Source organism: Anopheles arabiensis, chromosome 3, assembly GCF_016920715.1.
Source record: "Anopheles arabiensis isolate DONGOLA chromosome 3, AaraD3, whole genome shotgun sequence".
Lineage (NCBI taxonomy): Eukaryota > Metazoa > Arthropoda > Insecta > Diptera > Culicidae > Anopheles > Anopheles arabiensis.
Window position 1 is genome coordinate 20,684,582 of NC_053518.1, and position 20,152 is coordinate 20,704,733.

Below are 20,152 nucleotides of genomic sequence, written 5' to 3' on the forward strand. Positions count from 1 at the left end.
TCCGAAGGAACGGAACCGCAAGGTATATCGGCATGGTTCTTCTTCTTTTGGCTCAACAACCGTTGTCGGTCAAGGCCTGCCTGTACCACTTGTGGGCTTGGCTTTCAGTGACTTAAGGATTTTACCCCCCCAAAGCAGGATAGTCAGTCCTACGTATAGCGGCACGGTCCATTTGGGGTTTGAACCCATAACGGGCATGTTGTTAAGTCGTACGAGTTGACGACTGTACTACGAGACCGGCATGGTTAGAATGACCGAAATAATCGAAACAGTCAGCTTAGTTGATGGATTCTCGGAAGGCTCCTTGTGACCTAAAGTATTTAGAGCATAGAGTAACGATAGAGCATAGAGCTCCAATTCCCTTTTAAATCAAAACCAGAGTTCTGTCCGGAGCTGTCCGGAGCCATCGGTTTCCGTCTGGTGCTAACAATGATGCTCTTTCTGAAGTGTGCCTAGTAGGTTCGTTTCGTTCCTCAATCTGAACCTCAATCGAACTGAAGTTCAAATTTATGATCGTAGTAGATTCGGTCGGAAAGGGCCGGGACGATTTGAACTTTTAGAACGATTTGACGTTCCGGCTCGTTCAGTTCGATGGACTCCGCTCCCACGGGCCCCCATTTTACCAACCCTCCCCCCAACCCTCCCCTCCAACCCTGCTCCTCTTGCAAAACGAATCTAGTTCCATTCCGTTCCCTACTTTTCAACATTTTCTCAACACCTAGAGCCACTAGTGGACATCCGAGCCGTTGATGTGTTACCTATCCTACTCCTCCAATTAGATAACCTACCCTAAATTGACTGGAATGCAATCGAAGTGTGGAAAAAAACCCACTCAATAGGTTGTAACATTCTTCAAAATTTGGATATCCCTCATATTAATTGCACAAACACTATTAATCGATTTTCTTCGCCTATACAAGTTAAAATAAAACTTATAATTTAGAATTGAAATCATTTGCAACATGCATTTGTGTGATATGTTCATTGAGCAAACCAGCTGTTTGTCGAGCAAGTGTTCAACGGCCGATGAACGTTGGCGGGTCGTCGAGTGCACGTGGTGATGGATCCATTTCAATTTATTTCGGTCGTTTTGTTAGCTGGAAACCATACAGTTTATTACATATTTATTTACTCAAAACATTTCATTCAAGTTACAGCAACTATTAGTTTTTTTTACAAATTATTTCCCAAACATTTGTACACGGTTAAAAACGGCTGAATTTTTCAAACCGTTTCATCGAGTTTTGCTTTCGTCGATTTCTCAATGTCACCGTATTTTGACAGACGGCCACAACAAAAAAAACGCCACTTTGACAGTCGCTAGTCGTTTTTATCAGGCACAATTGCAAAGTAGAATCACCATCAGCGCTAGTTGCTTTTCTCGCTGGCAAATTAATTAGTGTACGGTGTGTAAAAAGCAACAAAATCCCTAGCCCAGAAGCATATTTTACCTGTCGTGTGTGTGTGCGTTTGTGAAGAAATTGCTCTCTTCAATTGCACGACCACCGTATTGTGTGGTATCACCTAGATCCGTGCCGTGCATCGTATACGGGAAGGGCGGGTTCACCGAGCTCGCTGCAACTTGTGTGTGAGAGCGAGTGTGTTTTTGTTTTTCCATCGCGTTATCATCTGCCCCGTCCGGTTCCGCATCATTCCGGCGTGGTGAACAGGGGGGGTGAACAGGGGCTCTAAAAAAGGCAATCGAGACCGCCACGGTAGCACACTTCCGGTGTTCTGGACCAAATCGCAAACATCATTAGCGGTGAGCGAAAGAGTGAAGAGGGGAAGCAAAAAGTGACTTGAGGGGAAAGAAAAACAAGACAAGAGCCCCCTGACCGCGAACGTCATTCCGACACTGGGCCACCAAACATCATCATCATCGTCCAACGCCACCAACACCACTACTGTAAGCGTACGCTCCCCGTCATAATTGGTGGTGTACAAAGAGAGGCTTGTTTTGTCCCCCCACCCGCGGTGTTTGTCACATCCCTCGGCGGCAGGCGCATAAACTGTTTGCGTAGCAGCTTCCACCCAGTAGTAGTGCAGGCAGGCAGGCGTTAGGCGGGTTTTTGCGAATTTCCCCTTTTTTGCGTACGGTTGTCCGGATGGCGGCCGAAATCAAGCCCGCACCGCGGAGTGCGAATGACCGCTTCAGCACCACCAAAAAGCCGGAACTGCTCAGCAAGCTCGAGGGAAGCAACGATGACGTGAACGCGGCCGTACTGATTCCGGGCGAGGACGGCGTTATCAGTGTTTGTGATGGCAAGTAAGTGGCCCATAATTGAATTTTGTCCCCAAGCGTCTCTTCTCGTCGCGTTGCAGTCCGTTTCCATCCCGATCGATCGTACCGATCCGGGAGCATGTGCGTGTGTGTGTGTGCGTCGTATGTGCCACGACGCAAATGTGAGAACGTACGAATGAGAAAGAAGGAAACGGAGGAAACGCGAGGCCACCGCTCAAATTGTTCCGGCTCATTGATTTTACACCATCATTGGCGCGATTGTCTCTCGTTCTCGTGGCAGCAGCAGCAGTTGTCTGTATACTCCATTTCCTTTTTCCCTTTCCTTCTAGAACGATACGGGTGTGGCAGAAGCGCGACTCGGGCCAGTACTGGCCCTCGATCTGTCAGTACATGCCGTCGGGCTGCACGTCCCTGTGCTACACGCCGGAAACGCGAACGCTCTTCATCGGGCAGGAGAATGGCACGATATCGCAGTTCACGCTGTCGGACGACTGCAACCGGCTGACGCCGATCCGGGAGTATCTGGCGCACCAGGCCCGCATCACCAGCGTCACGTTCGCCAAACACACCGGCTGGATCCTGTCGGTCGGGAAGGACAAGTTCTTCGCCTACCACAGCACCGAAACGGGCGAGCGGATCGGTTGCTACACGTTCGAGGCGATGTGTACTGCGATGCAGTAAGTGGGCTTTTTTTGTTGTCGAGATCGGCTCGTGCAGTAAAGGCTCTCTGTATTAACAATTGCTTCTTTTTTTGTGTGCTTCCCTCCTTCGCGCGCAGATACGACGCCTTATCAAAGTATGTGTTTGTGGGAGATTACAGCGGGCAAATAACGATGCTGAAGCTGAGCGGCACCGGTGCCACGCTGGTCACCACGATGAAGGGCCACTCCGGCTCGGTCCGCTCGTTGTACTGGGCCGAGGGGCCCCAGCTGCTGTTCAGTGGCTCCCAGGACCAGTCCGTGATCGTGTGGGACGTCGGTGGCAAGCGGGGAACCACCTACGAGCTGCATGGGCATAAGTAAGCGGAACAGAATTTGAGGGCCCTCCTTTGTTTGGAGAAAACTCATAATAATTTTCTTTTTTTTTGTCTCAGCAACAAAGTATCGTCCCTGTCGTACGCAACGAACACGCAGCAGCTAATCTCGGCCGGCGAGGATTCAGTGATTGTGTTCTGGGAAATGAACGCGATGCGCAAGGTGACGCCCGACTGGGTCGAATCCGACACGTGCCAGCTGTGTACGCGGGCGTTCTTCTGGAATCTGCGCGCCATGATCGACCAGAAGCAGATCGGCATACGGCAGCACCACTGTCGCTACTGTGGCAAGGCGGTGTGCGACAAGTGCTCGACGAATCGCATCAACATCCCGATCATGGGGTTCGAGTTCGATGTGCGCGTGTGCGACCAGTGCCACCAGCGGCTGAAGAGCGAAGAGTAAGTAGTGTGCGGTTGTAGTGCTTTCTAGCAAAATCAACATCTTACATTCTTTGTTCCCATTGTGTTGCTTTCCCGCTCATCCATCTAGGCGACCCTCGCTGGCCACGTTCCACGATGCGAAGCACAGTATCGTCGGGATGGATTTGGACGAGCCGCGGAAAAGATTGCTGACCGTCGGGCAGGACCGTATCATCAAGATTTGGGACCTCTCCTCGATCTGGGGTTAGTAGTGGCGATTGGCGGGCGAAAACACGCGCGGCTCCGGTAACGTCTAACGAAGGACCACGCCGCGGAAATTCAAAACAACGGCAAAAAGGCGCCACTAGCAGCGCAGTGGGTTCGTCGGTGGCGGAACCGAAATGATGCATTTTACGGCGGCGATACAGCAGCGTACGTAATATGAGCGTCATTTATTTATTACTATTTTCCTTCAAATTTCCCTCCTGTCCTCCCAGAACTGTTATGTAGTCCAATGTTAGTCTATCCTTTTCCCCTCCGTGCAAGGGCATCGGCCTAATCGGTGGTTCCTATTGCCTTTATTCATTTGCAGGAGGTAAGAGGAAGGGGTTAATTTTTCGTTCTGAGTTTAAATGTTACAGTGGCAATATTTCTATTCCTTTATCATACTTCGTTGAACCCGTTTTGTTGCTTTATGTTGAAGAAAGTAGGTTAAGCTGAGGCAGCGAGACAGAAAGAGAGAGAGAGTAAGAAGGTACGTTTGCAAATGGTTTCCTTTGTTACGATCGGTGTTACAAGATTGAGATTGAGACAATGAAGGTTTAAATTAGATCGTGAGGCAATCGAATAAGCAACATGACGTTGATCAGGACCTTTTCTTCCTTCTATTCATTCCCTTTTTTCGATAAATTATACAAAAAAAACAACAATATAAAGAAAATAAAACCCCCGGGGGCAATGGGGGCAGTCCTGTTTGATAAGAAAGCGTGAACCGTGTAAACGCCAAGCCATTAGGGACGCGAGAGGTGGTACGGGAGGCGTTGCGCGTCTTTGCGACGGACCAAAAACCAACGAATCAAAACCGCAGCTAGAGTGTTAACTGGTGGGGGGGCTGGATTTCCTTCACCGCGGAAGGATTTGCGAGCGCCGATAGGTTAGGGGAATGTACGCGCGTGGGCAAATAATGTAAGAAAACAAAGCTCTAGTAAAAAAACAAAATTAAACATCGGTATTTGCATAATTGAAATGACAAACAAACGACATAACGATGGGACAAAATCAACCACACACTAACCAGAACACACGCGTAGGACTATAAAACGAGAGGAGGTGTATCAATAGTGTCAGGTGCTTTTAATGTTTCCTGTATTGTGTAGACAATGTGGTATGGGTTGAGGGGAAAATAAAAAAAAAAACCACTCAAAACCACCCTCTCCTCACAGTCCACACTTACTTGTGGCCACTCACCGTCAACCATAGATGGCTCGGGAGCGATAGAGACTCGTCGCAAGGACTCATAGGACGGTAACAAAAAACTGAATTGAAAACAAGTAGAGTGGGGAAAAGGGATGCGAAGTGGTATAGCTGCAGCGTACGAAAGCGGGGCGAATAATCGAAAGCAAACAAAAAAAACTGTACATTATAATCGTAATAATAATAATGATTCGCAAATAGAAGAGATATATTGTTAAATTTAATAATAAAAAACTAATCAACTAAATAAACAACACAAAACACTCGAACCAATTCGGCAGAACAACACGATCTCCCTTTGTTGCCCACGCTTTACTATTTATTGTGAAAGCTGCTGCGAATGTCGATTAAATCGCGCACGTCAGAGCGGCGGTCCTCGGTGCTAGCGGGTTCGTTTAAGCGCTCTAGCAACACTTGAATACTTTTAACTAAACTTTCCTTCTCTCCCCGACCGTTGACCATGTCCAGCTTTATCCAATACGGTTCATCAGTAGCTGCTTGCGTTTGCTTTCCGCCGGATTTAGTAGCTGTTTGTTCGGTTTTACTATCCTGCTGGTTTGCGATGGTTTGCAGGAGTTGGCCATCTTTCGCTAGCCGGTGCTTTACCCGCTGAAGCTTTTCTTCAAGCTGATTAATTAAAACCGAGAGAGGGTAATTGTCTTCCTGGGCGGATGTTGTATGTTGAGGCAGTTCCAACAAATCGTTATCCGGTTCAGCCGATACAGATGCAGTTGCAGGAAGCGAGTGTTTGATCGACGATGGATGATCGTAAGTTTTCGTTTCAATCTCAAACGATGAGGGTACTGTTGCGTGCTGATATGACGAAAATTTACCATAAATAGGTCCCTTTTGCCATTTGTAGTAATTGCCACCTTTCGAGTACACCGTATGGCCAAATGACGAATGGCTGCTGTGTGAGTTCCATTGCTTATGGTGCGTTACAATTCCAACCGGTGAGGATACATGCTGGTTGTTGAAGTATGGAAGCTTTCCTGCAGTTAGAAATTGTAAAGGTTATAAACAGGTAATTTATGTAGCAATTATCTCATTTACCAACACAAACTGGTGATGTGTAAAGTGTCACCAGACCAGTAATGGCTAAAATAGCGATATTCATCTTGTCGTTGGTGGGAAGTTACGGCAACGTTGTTCGCTTGACGCTTGAAGCTTGAAAGCCTCCTTATAGACTGATGAGTGCAATGAAGCTTCTCTTTAGTTTTATTATATGAGTACGATATTACGGGTAGAAGAAGGTTGTTTTTTACCTAATACCCCATACCAGACCAGCTCAAGGTGAAGAAAAAGATACAGTAGGTAGAATTCAAAGCTCGTATCCACCCATACTTAAGTATCCCATGGACCTTATCCACAAAAAAGCTTTAATTGTTGTTGAAGAAAATTTGTTTTATTGTTCGTCCCAGGTGCAGTGTAAAGATTTACAGATACAATCATCATTATTTCGTCTTATGATGAGTGACTGCCAGCTTCTCCAGCAGAAGGTGCGGCTTCTTCGTTTCCACCGGACGATGCGTGGTTGTGGTCGTCGTGGTGGTGGTTGTTTTCGGTGTTGTGGTGTACTTCTTCATCTTGTGCGGACACGGTGTAGCCGAGCCGGCATGGTAATGCGGAGGATAGTGCGGTTCGTGCTCCGGACCGGGCCAGGGGAAGCTGGTGATCGGTGTCCATGCCGGTCCGTGGCCCCAGGAGTGATACTTGACTGGCTGGACGTACTCTTCGGTTGGTAGCACATCATAGTTTGGAAGGTATTGTGGTGGTGGAGGTCCTGCTGGCACTAGATGATTGTTGTAGTGGTATGATCCTGGAGATGAGAAAAAGAAAAAGGTGAATATTATTTAATAATAAAATCCCAGAATGGAAATTCTTTTGCTCGCGTTAACTTACCAGCACTGATCAGAGACATGCAGTGTCCCATTAGAATGATTGCAACGCACAGAGTCTTCATCGTCTCGCTGTTTGTTTTGACGCTGAACTCGTTTCGATATATCTTTTTTGTGTGAAAGATGACACTTGACTGACTTAACTTGGTTCGGTTGTGTTCATATTTATACAGAAAATTTGGAGAGACAGGTAGTTGAGGAAATATGTTGAAACCTCTTGCTTTACCAGTATTCTTTTACCTCGGAGGCAATTTTTTGGACTAGGGTATCGCACAGGTAAATGCGTTTTTGCTGATCGCTATCCTTGTCTCTCGATCCAACTGGAACATTTCTTTTCAAACGATCGTTTTGCAGCAGAAATCACCAAATCTGGCCCGCGGGCTCATTATCTCACGCTACATGGTTTTTGGAATGTACCTGTATCAAAAGCAGAAGCAGATCGTTAAGAGTAAAAAATATTTAATTTTGGTGGACATGTTTTGTGCCTCAAAAGTATACAAATCGATTTCATATAACTGATTTGCTTTTTATATAATTTGAATGATTAATCAAAACACGCCTAAACAGCATTGACTGACATACCTATAGACAATAAAACAAATTATTTGTTCACAAAATTTTGAATTCATCCGTGTGGTTCTTGTTGACAAACTATTGTTTTAGTTGGCAACCAAAATGAATCTCTAACTAAATCATAATCTTGCAGAACATCTATGTTATTCTAACTTTTGGATCTAACACCTTTAAATTCATGGTAAGAGCTCCCTTCATCTTATTGGCCCACTTATATCTGGATTCCTCCAGCTGTCTGAATGTTTCCACAAAAATATTCTTTTTGATATTTCTGATCTACTTAAAAGTTAATAAAATGCACTAGAATTAAAATATAGCAAATATTTAGCTTTTGTGTACGTATTAAACGATAAATAATTACAGTGACTTAATGAACTGATGGGCCACTCGCTATTCATTTGCATTCTTTGTCAAAGGCAAGTATGCTGTCTAGTTGCAATGCTAAACTTAAAATGTTGATGCCATTCGCTAGATAATCTTTCTGATAAAAAAATTGGGTATTTTTTGTTCAAATGGACGATGGTCATACTTTGTTTGTTGTATTCTGGCCAAAATGGGCAAAAGGATCATAATTAGCAGATTAACAATTGATGGTACATCAATGATTAAATTGGCAAAAGAGCCAAATTTAAGGTTCAATGTTCAGGAGCAGTAAGGGCCACCGTCCTCGAATAATATAATATTATTTATTAAAAATAAAATTAAAATAAATTGTATGAAACGTCCGATATTTATCCGATGCCATACATTCTGGCCATATTTCTACGAAAAAATATTTGGTGGACAAAGGCAACTTGTCGACACAATTTAGAATAACATAAACTAAGTAAATCCCTTTTGTAGTCTACTATTTAAATCAATTTTAATATGATTCATTTTGATTGCTTTTGAATTTGTATTTCTTAGAAATGATCAAACTATAGATTTAACAGCTAATTAAACAGTAATTTGTGTATTTGAACTGTAAAATAACTTTCTCGAGCCGTATTTCGTATTGCTTTATTTGTCCCAATGGTCTGTTTATTTATGAGAGATTTATGGGGTTGTCATTGCTTGGGTTGGCTTGCAAATGACTGCGAATTAGTTGAGTGTATCATCAATTGTGCGAGCCACTGTTTATAAAATAAATATATTAGAATGTTTTCTGCCTGAAAACTAGCCCACATTATAGATGATTTTTTAAATAAATTCATAATTTTATAACGGACAAATAGTATAGCACAATGAAGGAAACGCTTTAAGTGTATTTTCTCATATTCCCTCTGTTATATGAAAAATGTATCTAAGCATGACGATGAAAGTGATTGCGGGAGGTGATCATTGATTGACAATTAAACTTGTCTATAGGGACTACCTATCGTTTGATCCATAAAATGTACAATGTTTTTTACATTGATAAAAACTTATAAAACGATTTATAGAGACTTATAAAAACGATTTATAGATCATTTGTATATATTTGTTATATTTTTTCAGGCAGTTCGAAAAGACTTATTCAAAATCTATTCTATCCTATCTATCTACCTCAAAATCTCAAAATCTATCTACTTTTAATAATTCTTCTTCTTCTTCTTTTACTTGGCGTTACGTCCTACGCGGACATACCGGCTTATACTGGCTTTCGAGACTTAATTCATTACCACGTAGCCGGATAGTCAATCCTTGCTACGGGGGGACGGTCCATTCTGGGCTTGAACCCATGACGGGCATGTTATTGAGTCGTTCGAGTTGACACTTTTGTCTTCTCTGTACACGAACGACGACTCCTGCATGCCTGGCGGCAGTAGAAGAATCGGGAAGAAGAAGAAGACAAAATCAACAAAAAAATACATCCAATAATTTTGTAAAACAAAACAAGCTTTATATGCTTAAAGTTATTTATTTAAAACTGCTCCCCTTACATCGATCGCATCCAGAACATCCTCTTCATCTTCATCATGCTTACGCTCTTCCGACTCCTGCAGCGGTAGCGCCGCAATCTTACCCAGATCCAACCCTTCGAACCACATTTGCACATTTTCCGTCAAGCTTCTGCCCTTATCGAACGGACCGGCATCCATTTCCCTATGTTCGACCTCAAGCTCCGCTGCCGGTTTATTATCGTCCAGCAGTATTTTCCCCAAATCATGATCCTCCTCAAGGATCGATGTCAAGGTTGTTACTTCCGTTTGGTCATCAATGGATTGTTTGTTCTCCTCCAACCTTTTGACATCCTCGCCAATTTGAAGGTTAGAATTGTTCACCTCTTCCTCATCGCGATCCTGATCGGCATCCTCGAAAGCCAATGTCCTGCTGCCAAACAGCTGCAGCTTCAGCTCTTGCAGCTTGTGCTCGATCTGTAGGATTGTCATCCTCAGCTGCCCAACATTGGCGTTGTGGAATTCCTCCGGCTCGATGTACGTCACGGAAGCGGTTTGATGTTTGTGATGCTTGTGGTGTTTTTTATGCTTGTGGTGCAGATGTCTTCCTTCCGGGACAGCAGCAGCATCATCGGCATCGTGTTGGGCAGCCGGTGTCGTCGTTGACTCAATTTGCCGCGACTCAACCGCAACGACGCTGTTCGTTTGGGTAGGCAGTGGCGCAACTTCCAATGGCGCAAGCGGGACCGGTTGCCAGGGCAGTGGGTACCATGCAGAAGGGTAGGGAGCTACATCATATTCTTCGATCGGTAGAACATCATAGTTTGGCCAATAGTTGGCGGTTGGAGCTGTATCTTGAAGAGGCTTTGGTGGCGATTGATTACTGTAGTAGACGAGCTTTCCTGTTCATGGAAGTCCAAGAGAGAGAGAGTTAGAAGTATAAGTAAAAGAACTCTACATTTTGATTAATTCTATAAAATCCACCTCACCTGCATTTACCACTGCCAGCATACATCCAGCGCACAAAAGCGTGATTGAAGAGAGCATCATTTAAAGGTCTTTTCTGGACTTTTGTATGCCTAAACGAACATCCCATCCACCAGCAAGATAGGGAACGACTGCCTTGGGCACTGAAGCAAACAAAGCATTTTTATAACAAATTTTGAAGTCGTTAAAACCCCTTCATGATTAGTTTGTGGGACATTACAAATACCACTACCCACAGACTCCTCGAGGTAAAAATCTAAATTCAAGGCAACATTTCAGATCCAAGAGGTAAAAGAGGACATTTTCGACGAAATAAAAGAAACAATTTATTTGGCAAAACAAGGTAACATGTACAGCAGTATATAAATAATGGTACAGCTACAGTAGCCGCTTACGAAGAGTGTTTGAATTCAAACGTACATTGTATAATGAGCACACCGATGACGGTCACCGTGGCTCATTGAGCTTGGCTAGCAAGACTTAAGCACTAAGAACTTATTTATCCTAGGGCAGGGCGTTTGTGTGTGTGATTGGTGAAGAGTATTTGCATTTCCTTTCCACTCCAGGCATGGCCCAGTCTAGCGTTACAGCGTTGAACGTCAAAGACAAGCGCCACCCTCGTCGCTAGCACGATTCCGGCGGAGTACAGTACCGGGGACAGTAGTAGGACGCCCGCGGCACACACAGCTCCCCATTGAACACGTACCCGTCGGAGCAGCTCAGCACACTTTGCTTGCCATCGATGCAGAAGAAGTACTGCTCGCACCCGCTATCATAATCCGCAAAGAAGCCACCCTTCGCGCAGACCGGCTCGTGGCAGTGGCGCACGATGCAGTTCTCGCTGGCGGCCGCATCCACATCGTCCGCGCCCGCCGCCGGGCAGGTGTAACTGTCCGGCGGGACACAGCTACGCCCGTCGAAGATTTTGCTGCCCCGGCAGGTAAGCGTCTGCAGCTTCTCGCCCCGCTGGCAGAAGTAGTACTGGCGACACTGGGTGTCCCGGTCCTGGTAGTACCCGTCGGGCCGTCCAGCACAGGGCGTATCCGGCTCGTCACACACGCCCTGCACAATGGTCCCGGCGATGCATTTACCCTGGGCGTAAATTTGTCCCGGCTCGCACAGGTACGAGATCTTGTGCCCGTTCGTGCAGAGATGGTACGCACGGCAGCCGGCGCGTGCATCCTTGTAGTACCCGTTCGGTTTGCCCTGGCAGGAGTTAACGTCCTCTACCGGGCACTGGTAGGCACTGGCGCCCTGGGCGACACAGTTTTCCCCATCGAACAGGTAGCCGTACGGGCAGCGAAAGCTCGTCCTCGCCCCGTTGTGACAGTGGAAGTACGCCCGGCACGGGCTCAGCGACACGTCGTCATCCATGGCGGTAAGGTCCTGATAGTATCCGGACGCTCGCTGTACACAATCGGGAGAGTAGGGAATGCGATGGCAGCCGGTGTCCAGCGCGGACTCGATGCAGGCACTCTCCGCCGGGTCGTAGTGGAACCCGTTCGGGCAGGAGTGCTGCTCGACCGTCCGTTGGCCCTGGCAGCGCACGTAGTAAGCGCAGCCTTTGCGTGGATCCACATGGTAGCCGTCGTGCCGCTGGTGGCAGATATCACCGGGCGGATCGAGCCGGGGACAGTGGTACAGAAAGGTGGGCACACACTGCTGCCCGTTGAACACCGTCATCGGGGGGCAGTCGTGGCGACTGACCAGCCGGCGGGATTGGCATTTCACGTACGCTCGACAGTCGTGCGAAGTGGCGGCAAGATGGAGCCCATCCGGAAGATAGCTACAACCATTCTCATCGGCCAGCTGCTGGGGTTGGTAAGAGGTACGACAGTTTGATCCCTGGTTGGACAGACGACACCGTTGGGTGCGTTCGTCGAATCGATAGCCCGGTGGACACTCCAGCACATCCACAACCTGATCGTTGCGGCAGTGAAGATACTTCTTGCAATTGGCACCATCTCCGGGCAAGACGTGATTTCCATCCGACAGCCCGTAACAGCGCGCATCAGCCTCGTACCGGATGGTGGCGGCCGTCGTTTCTGGGCTTTCGCAAACAGCGACCGAATCTTCCGGGGCACACGCGCTAGTTGCGGAATCAAACAGCATCCCCAGCGGGCAGGGACCTTCAATGGTTGTGATTTTGCCTCCACGGCATCGGTACGCTCGCCGGCAGCCCTGGGACGTGTCGGCGTACAGTCCGTTCGTTTTACCGATGCAGACCGCTTCGTAGCATGTTCCTGTGAGGTGAGATTTAACAGCATTATTTGACCGTTGGACCGTTGGTGAAAACTTACTTACCCTCCGTGCGGACGCAGCGTTGCTGGTAAAAGTCAATCATTGCACCATCGGTACAGCTGTACTGGATCGGTTGGTTCTGGTAGCAGCGGTAGTAGGCGGTGCAGCGCGACCCCGGGATGGAGTAGAAGTAGCTGTCACTGTGCGTGCACATCACCTCCAGCGAAGAAGCTGCTGTAGGGAAGAAACCGGGGAATAGAAATGAGCAAAGGGAATAACAATGTAATGGCTCGAGTTTGAGGGCCATGTCGTCATCGAAATTGGGTTTCGTGCTGTTGATGTGCGCGACGCTTTAAACCGGACCTTACTGGTTTTTTGAGATTCGGAATGGATTCTTCTTCTGACGTCAATGTGCTGTGTGGGCTTTTGAATGTGCTTTGGGGCGATACGAAAATCCCCAAACCGCCTGTATCTAGTTCTATTTTGGGGTTAAGTGGATTTGAAGTGAGCAGTTTGCTTTCAATTTCATCGTCATAGCAACAGAGTGTCGAATGATCCAAGCAACCATTGGGATATTGTGGTGATAGATCTCAGAGCAGTTTCTGCGCAATTGTCACCTACATTTCCTTCGCGAACGCAGTCTGTTGAACTTAACTTTAACTCAAAATGAAGAAGCGCTTTGTCTGGTTCTATCTTACGCTCATATTTGCATGCCATTATGCATTGGATCAATTCACGGAGTCTCCCTACGAAACGATTATCAACATCGAGGAGCGGTACCCAGATTTTCACATCTTTGAACCGCCCGGAGTGTTGGACGCTACGGATAGTACCGATATGAGCGAGGAGGATCTGTTTGCCTACCAAGAGTGGTTTACGACGCCTCCGAATTTCGCTGAAATGGAGACTACGGCTAACGACCCCACTGTTGGTAACTCAGAGGAAGATACATCAGCTTACATCCCGGAAGAGCCTTTGTACACGGGAGAGTTTGCACCAAGGCTTAAGATTACGTATACGCCTTATTCGGCACTGCTGTACCAGGAGGATGAGTTTGGGTTGGAGCTGCTGTGTCCCGGCTACTGGTTGCAAAGGGATGTGCTGCTTATTCGTCTCGAATGTTGGCTCAAAAATGTCGCGTAAGTCGTTCGTAGTAAAAGGTATTGTTGATTATCGTTTCATTAAATTCGTTCTTTGGTTTGGTAGTCTAGATGTGGCTGATACCGTTACGGATGTAGTGCTGAACAAGGAACTGAATCTTGCAGCGATTCGTCTACAGCCGCAATCCTGTTCTCAAGAAGCTGAACTTCATTTGGCAAACGTACGGAATACGATGCCCATTTCGTTGGATGACTGTTCGTTGTACGTTCTTCAGGAGGATTATGCGTTATTTGAGGTAAATTCAAGTGTTTTCTAGTTGTCCAGTTGAATGATTCTATTGCCATATCTTGCGTATGTCAGATGTATTCCTGGACTGCCCGTCCATTGCCCTTCAAACGTGCCCAGGTACTGTGCCCCATTGATCACCTCTGCCTCCGAACGCGTCCCTCAGCACCGCACGGTGAGGACTATGCGCTGCTTTGCGATCATTCGCTCGTTGGAATGCTAACTGCGGATCGCACCAAGTACGAGCGAGTGTTTGGCAAACTGACGCTCGTAGATTTAACGGTGGCAGAACCATGGATCAATCGAATACTGAAGATATTCCAGGTTGAAGATGAGCTGCACCAGCAACTCCTATCCGACTCTCGCTTTCTTTAACACGCACAGTACGGCTTAAAAACGGCTTGTGCTTTTCTTTGGCGCAATGGAAACGTAAAACTATTTGGATTCTTGACATAAATCATGCATCGTGAGGCACGTGAGTGAATTTGTTACCGAACGCGATTGAATTTAAACTGATCCTGTCCGTCACGCAACCCGTTCTCCTTCCCTACCTCGTTAAGAACGATTATGTGCTGTGAATTTCTAATTTTTTGCACGATCATCAACGCGAGCGCGACCTCACACGTTTGACAGCCACTACGGTGGGCTCGGTATCTTCTTCAAATACCTCCTTCTTCTCCGCCCTCCCTCCCTATCTCCCTCCCTCACCGTGGTAGAACCACATTATGCAGAGCATGTGTGAACCGAGCAGGAACTCCGGTTCCGCTTTAATTCCCCATTTCGATACATTTATTCTGCAGCTCATCCCGGATTCGCTAACAGGTCGTTAAATTTTATGAATGATTGTACGGCAGCAGCCCAGCAAGCGAACAGCCGAATGGCGATCAGTTTCAGTATCGATTGGACCATAAATCAGCCGATTAGTGTGGCTGAATTTGTGGGTGTGTGTGTGTGTGTTTTAGTTTTGGGGTGTTTCGTTTTCATTGCGGGCCTGCTTTCGTTTGATGCGAACGTGAGATTCTTGGCTTGGAGCTGCAAACAAAAAAGTGAAGCTGATTATGTATGTAAGACGAGTGGTCCGTCACAATCAGGTGGTTGGAGGTTTGATAAGGTTTGAAGAAAAGTTGTGGCATTATTTAAATGTTTTCATTAAAATGATGCAATTTGGAGCGATCGATGGATTATTTTACATTATCAGGTCGCTTTAGACCTTGCGTGAAAGTGAACTTTTGCTTATTTTGAAATATTTCATTAAATATTTATTAGAATATGACTTATCGTACACCAAAAGAGAGAATATTCAACTCCAATCCAATATTGCAAATTAGTTTCTAAAACATATTGAAATAATGAATGAAATACATTTCCTTGTGATTTCCCACTGACAATTATATTTTCACCGTTAACAAAGCAGGGAATCGCAAAGAAATGCATTTAATTTATTAACACAATGTTTTTTTATAGTTTTATAGATAGGTGGGGAATTTAATATCCTTTATTTTAGTGTTCAATAAGCAATGTTCTGATAAATATTTATTGCAATATAGCAGAAAATCCCCAAAATTTCACGTTTAATTTCACTGTGGCTCTAAAGGCTGCTATACTCTCGAACTTGCTCGAAATGGTAATAGTTAGATTTACATGATAGAAGACTACTGAGACGGTGGAAAGAGATAACCGTTTTCAAGTTCAAATTCAAGTTTTAAGCTAGAAAGCTTATTTGATGAACAAACAAGAACAAAAAGTTAGATATTGCTATAACAACTTACGAAATTATGGCAAAATTCAGCAATTCTATGTTACAAGAGGGTTCTAACTCAATTTGTTTCAACCTTGTGTCATGTTATAATCATAAAATCATGTTTAGAATTATTATTTTCATACATTAATATCCAACACGGTGAAATGGTCACAATGGTGCAGTTTTATCTGATCATATAAATATAAATTTAACAACTTTTCGTCCAACCCAACGCAAGTCTGCGAACTGAATCCTTCTTTGGGCGCCCAATTTTCAATAACTTCCAAAGAATATGACACGTAAAGCAAAGCAAAGTCTTAAAGTGTCGTAGATAAGCATGGTTTAACGCCCCGGATCTGCATTGGACAGAAATAGCTGCCTGCTCCTCCACTCTCTTATACTCTCTCTCTCTGTCTCCTCCATCCCGTCCCCGTTCGCATTCCATCAAGATGGGCTTACCTCTGGCAAGGACGGTCGTTGCTATCGCTGCGGCGGTCGTTATGAGTTTGCATAAATTTACGTTCCTCCGTGCGCCATCACCACCACCACCACCGCGCTCGTAGCTCCACATCCTTCCACCGTGGCGCTTTTGGCTTCGTGCTCAACAACGCCAGCCGGTCTGTCGGCGTTCGATGCCGTAGATTGAGATGTTCCCGGGAAGAAAAGCTGCTCTGCTGCTTCGGTCGCGTCTGCTGTGCTGCGCTTCCGTTAACGGATTTGGCGAGCGAAGTTTAAATTCACAGTGTGCGAGCGCGCGTGCGATTGCGTACCCCCCGAGGGCACGTAGGGTTTGGATAATTTGATTGTGTTGCGCCCTGCCCACACACTGGCTAATCGGAAAAGGTTACAGCTTAATTAGCTCGTGCCTGGTGGCTGATGCCCCGGGCGGGTATGTGCCGAGAACGGTGTGGCTCTCTATAATTGAAGCTGTAGGGAGAGAAAGAGAGGCGAATAAATAAACAAATGCAGTTGATAGACGGGAGCGATTTAAGCTACACACGCGGTGCGTGGCGCGCTACGTATCCGCACGTGACTTGATCGGCGCGGTGATTGACTCGATTATTGGCGTATCGGAATGCTGGCTAGTGTGTGTGTGTGTGTGCGTGTTAAGGCTGTTGATTCTACTCTCCATTGCCAGCATGCATGCACAACAAGCGAGCCCATAATGATGCCGGTGAGATAGGTTCGTGCCTTAACCGTGCGCACAAGTCACCGCTTGTGAAGACGCTTGTGAATCTGTGAAAGCACAAAACCAGTTCGCGAAGGCGGATCTAGATTCAACGTTACGTGGCTCGGACACCTTTCCCATCTTCGTTCTCCGTTCACCCTCGCTCCCTCCCTTCACGTGCGTTAATCCGATGGTTAATGTCGCTTTGAATCGGCGAAGTTTACGAGATGTCTCCTATAACTGTGCACTAAAAAACCACTAATCCCCCTTTTTAAATGTGATGCAGAAGATGCAGGCATGGGGACGCTTCTTGCGTGGGGCACTGTTAGCGCGTTAGCACGAGTAGCAGGCAGTTAGCACGCTCGGGGAGTCTCAGCGCCGTCTCCGTCGCAGCTGGACACGGAGCCGATCATTGTTGTTATTGTGCCTCGCCTTTAATATGTCAAGGTCTACGCGGTGGATGGCACGCTTACGCGACCGCACACTGTATCGATCTGGTAGTCTCTGTCGATTAAAAAGTTGAAGGTCGGCTGTTTAAGTGCGTACCGGTAAACGTTACCGGAACTGAAGGAATGTTTCGGCCGGCGTGTACACTTGGTCGCTTTCTTACTGCGTGTATAGGGGTTCGTCGCTTACCGACGCATTGATGTCTTTCGATCGTTTGTGTAAAGAACGATCCGAATTTCGTTTGGAATAAATATTTAAATTAACTTATTTTAAGAACTATGTTTATTTTGTTCTTTTGCAATTGTTTTTTTTATGTTTTAGGATTTAATTTGAATTCTGCATTACTTCCGACACTCTAATGCACATGATACCATCGATTTTCGTTTCAGCAATTAAATTATTTTTTTAAAGCTTTCTTTAGCTTTAATAGCATTCATATGGTAATCTATCATAATGTCAGATTAATGCTTCGAGTACAGCCTATTTACAAGATTGCACAATGTTGCTTGTTTTCCCAGATAAGCATCGGTAATTGTAACGATTGATGGCAAAATAAACACTAGTCTCTTATTGCTTTATTTGTCTTTACGCCAACGGTAACGTTGCCGTGCAGTGTTTAGTGTTAAGGGTACGAACAACACACAGACGGCAATACAGCAAACTCACACTAATGCTTTAACTGACCGGAACTAATGCTGTGCCGGCTGTGCGGTGAGTTCGCGTGCACACGGGGCGTTGTTTTGAGTTGCTTATCACAATGATCAATATTTTCTTACGCACACACAATGCACGATCGAGCTCGGGCAAACCGTTGCAGTAAAGGTCGGCTTGGTTGTGTTCATTATTTAAAGGTTATCGGCAGTTGGTTCACTCACTTGCTCGTTTTTCGTTTCGTTTGTTTGCTGTGTTTAATGCTCTTTTTTGGTGGCGGCAGCAGACAACATGCACCAGATTGCACGTTACCGGAATCAATAAACACACTTTTCCTCTCTAGCAACTATAAGCACAAACACACACACAAGCAGTATTTCTATTAAGCGCACAAATTACTCTTTCTGCCCCGTACCGATGATCGCGGGTTTTTGCGCGTAATTCTAAGCCACTGAGCGCGAACCCCTAGCGCGAACGCGGGGATGAGTTTGATCTACCGGCCACCAACGGAATGAAGGCAGAGTCGCCAGTGAGTCTCGCATTTATACGTCGATGTTGGGAAGCAACAAAAAAAACAACAACCCTCCATAACACCGAGCACGAGAGAAACCTGAACGCACACGATGTGTGTGTGTGTCTGTGGCGATCATTGAGACGATCGATCGTGCATGGATCAAGCGCGGATGACGAGATGTCCGAACGTGTTGCGTACGGACGGTGCGAGATTTTGGGGTGTTTGCCGGTGGGTGGGTTGGCTTCTTTTTCTTCTCCTTTCCTCTTTGCTCGTCTGTTTAACCAGTTCTGGAAGAGTGGAGATTTTAGACGGTTTCAGCCGGAGAGCTGAGAATCGAAAGTGCTGGAGGGTGAAGCGGAAGATGCTCGCTAATTTGCACAATTTCAGGATGTTCTCTCGTTACATGGTCCGGATTATGGTCAAATTCGGTGTCTCCTAGTAGTTGTGGGAAAAGTATTGATTTGGATCGGTACAGTTGGTGTGTGTTATATGAATATTTTATTATTTAAATTCAATAGAAAGTAATTTTACAACAATATTTATCAAGCTCAATCTTGTTGGTCTTTATTTAAGGACAGTTGAATCATATAAAATATAATTCAAAAACTCACAATTTTAAACAATCAAACTTTTTAGAAAAACCACACGGTGGATCGGTATATGCAGATTATTTTGATCACGTGAAATCGGATACTCTTGTGTCATACCGACATACACACGCACTGGTGGCAAGAAATCAAGAGGACACACAAAAAAGCGAATTATATTCATTCAACATTTTACACTTCATTGTGTGTGTGAACATGATTCGGGGGTTTTGCTCGTAAAACACTGAGTTCATCTTTTATTTATACAAAACTAATGCAATCAGAGCACCGTTGTTGGCACCGATGCAGTTCACACGGGTTGTAGCTGAAAATGAAAATGATCATGCGCCTCCATTGCCGAGTGGAGTGCTAAATTTAGCTCCCCCCTCTCCCCATAGCAAATGACTCGCATACGAACCGGTTTTTACGTTCATTTTTAAACTCCGGATTGCAATTTATGCACTTTTGGGTGTGCGGAGTGAATAACTCAATGAAGCAATGTTGTGCATTTAACTTCATTCAGGAGGTATAAATTTGCATACTAATCATCCGTGGCATTATGTCTTTCTTCTTGCGTTTTTTGGTCTGCACCATCCAGCTATACATTGACACGTATTTTGGCGCTGTTTTGTCTGCTAGATTCGTTGGCTGGTTTTGCGCTGTCAATGTCTTTTCCCGGAGACAACTCTGTGAAACGATCGCGGTACGAATCAAACGATGAATCACCTTGTTTGCTCTTTTTGTTCTGTGTCTTGTTTTTTTTTGTTTGCGCGTCCTTCGTTCTTCTTCGTGTCTTTCTCTTTCTCCCAGCAACATATTATGCTGACAAATTTGCGGCCTCACTTGCTCAACGGTATCGATTACTGCATGTTACTGCTAGCGGATCTGGGCTGTTTGGTAGCTTTTTTAATGGCTATGTAAATGATCACAAAATCCTAGCGCAAGAAAGGTTTGTGCCGCTATGTGTTGGGGTGTGTGTGTGTGTTAGCAAA

General features: G+C 45.7%; 4 protein-coding genes across 5 annotated transcripts; 2 read left to right on the forward strand and 2 right to left on the reverse strand.

Annotated features, from left to right (window-relative positions):
- The first annotated feature begins 1,315 nt into the window (after nucleotides 1–1,315).
- LOC120902177 (WD repeat and FYVE domain-containing protein 2) lies at nucleotides 1,316–5,399 on the forward strand. Its single transcript, XM_040310723.1, has 5 exons — nucleotides 1,316–2,266; nucleotides 2,572–2,919; nucleotides 3,021–3,260; nucleotides 3,336–3,674; nucleotides 3,766–5,399. Exons 1-5 carry the CDS (start codon nucleotides 2,106–2,108, stop codon nucleotides 3,902–3,904), a joined length of 1,227 nt encoding a protein of 408 aa, XP_040166657.1. The 5' UTR covers nucleotides 1,316–2,105; the 3' UTR covers nucleotides 3,905–5,399.
- A 1,109-nt stretch (nucleotides 5,400–6,508) lies between these two features.
- Nucleotides 6,509–7,256, reverse strand: LOC120902179. The gene is made up of 2 exons (XM_040310724.1): nucleotides 7,011–7,256; nucleotides 6,509–6,927 (listed from the first exon to the last, which is right to left on the reverse strand). Exons 1-2 carry the CDS (start codon nucleotides 7,069–7,071, stop codon nucleotides 6,563–6,565), a joined length of 426 nt encoding a protein of 141 aa, XP_040166658.1. The 5' UTR covers nucleotides 7,072–7,256; the 3' UTR covers nucleotides 6,509–6,562.
- Nucleotides 7,257–10,736: 3,480 nt separating this feature from the next.
- On the reverse strand, nucleotides 10,737–18,555 carry LOC120903835. Of its 2 annotated transcripts, XM_040313480.1 has the most exons (4): nucleotides 18,284–18,555; nucleotides 16,253–16,720; nucleotides 12,730–12,900; nucleotides 10,737–12,668 (listed from the first exon to the last, which is right to left on the reverse strand). In XM_040313480.1, exons 2-4 carry the CDS (start codon nucleotides 16,362–16,364, stop codon nucleotides 11,050–11,052), a joined length of 1,902 nt encoding a protein of 633 aa, XP_040169414.1. In that variant the 5' UTR covers nucleotides 16,365–16,720; nucleotides 18,284–18,555; the 3' UTR covers nucleotides 10,737–11,049. The 2 variants fall into 2 exon arrangements, with proteins under 2 accessions (XP_040169414.1, XP_040169415.1); XM_040313481.1 differs by lacking the exons at nucleotides 16,253–16,720; nucleotides 18,284–18,555 and adding an exon at nucleotides 13,030–13,102.
- On the forward strand, nucleotides 13,316–14,522 carry LOC120903836. Its single transcript, XM_040313483.1, has 3 exons — nucleotides 13,316–13,805; nucleotides 13,873–14,062; nucleotides 14,128–14,522. Exons 1-3 carry the CDS (start codon nucleotides 13,333–13,335, stop codon nucleotides 14,425–14,427), a joined length of 963 nt encoding a protein of 320 aa, XP_040169417.1. The 5' UTR covers nucleotides 13,316–13,332; the 3' UTR covers nucleotides 14,428–14,522.
- Nucleotides 18,556–20,152: the final 1,597 nt, after the last annotated feature.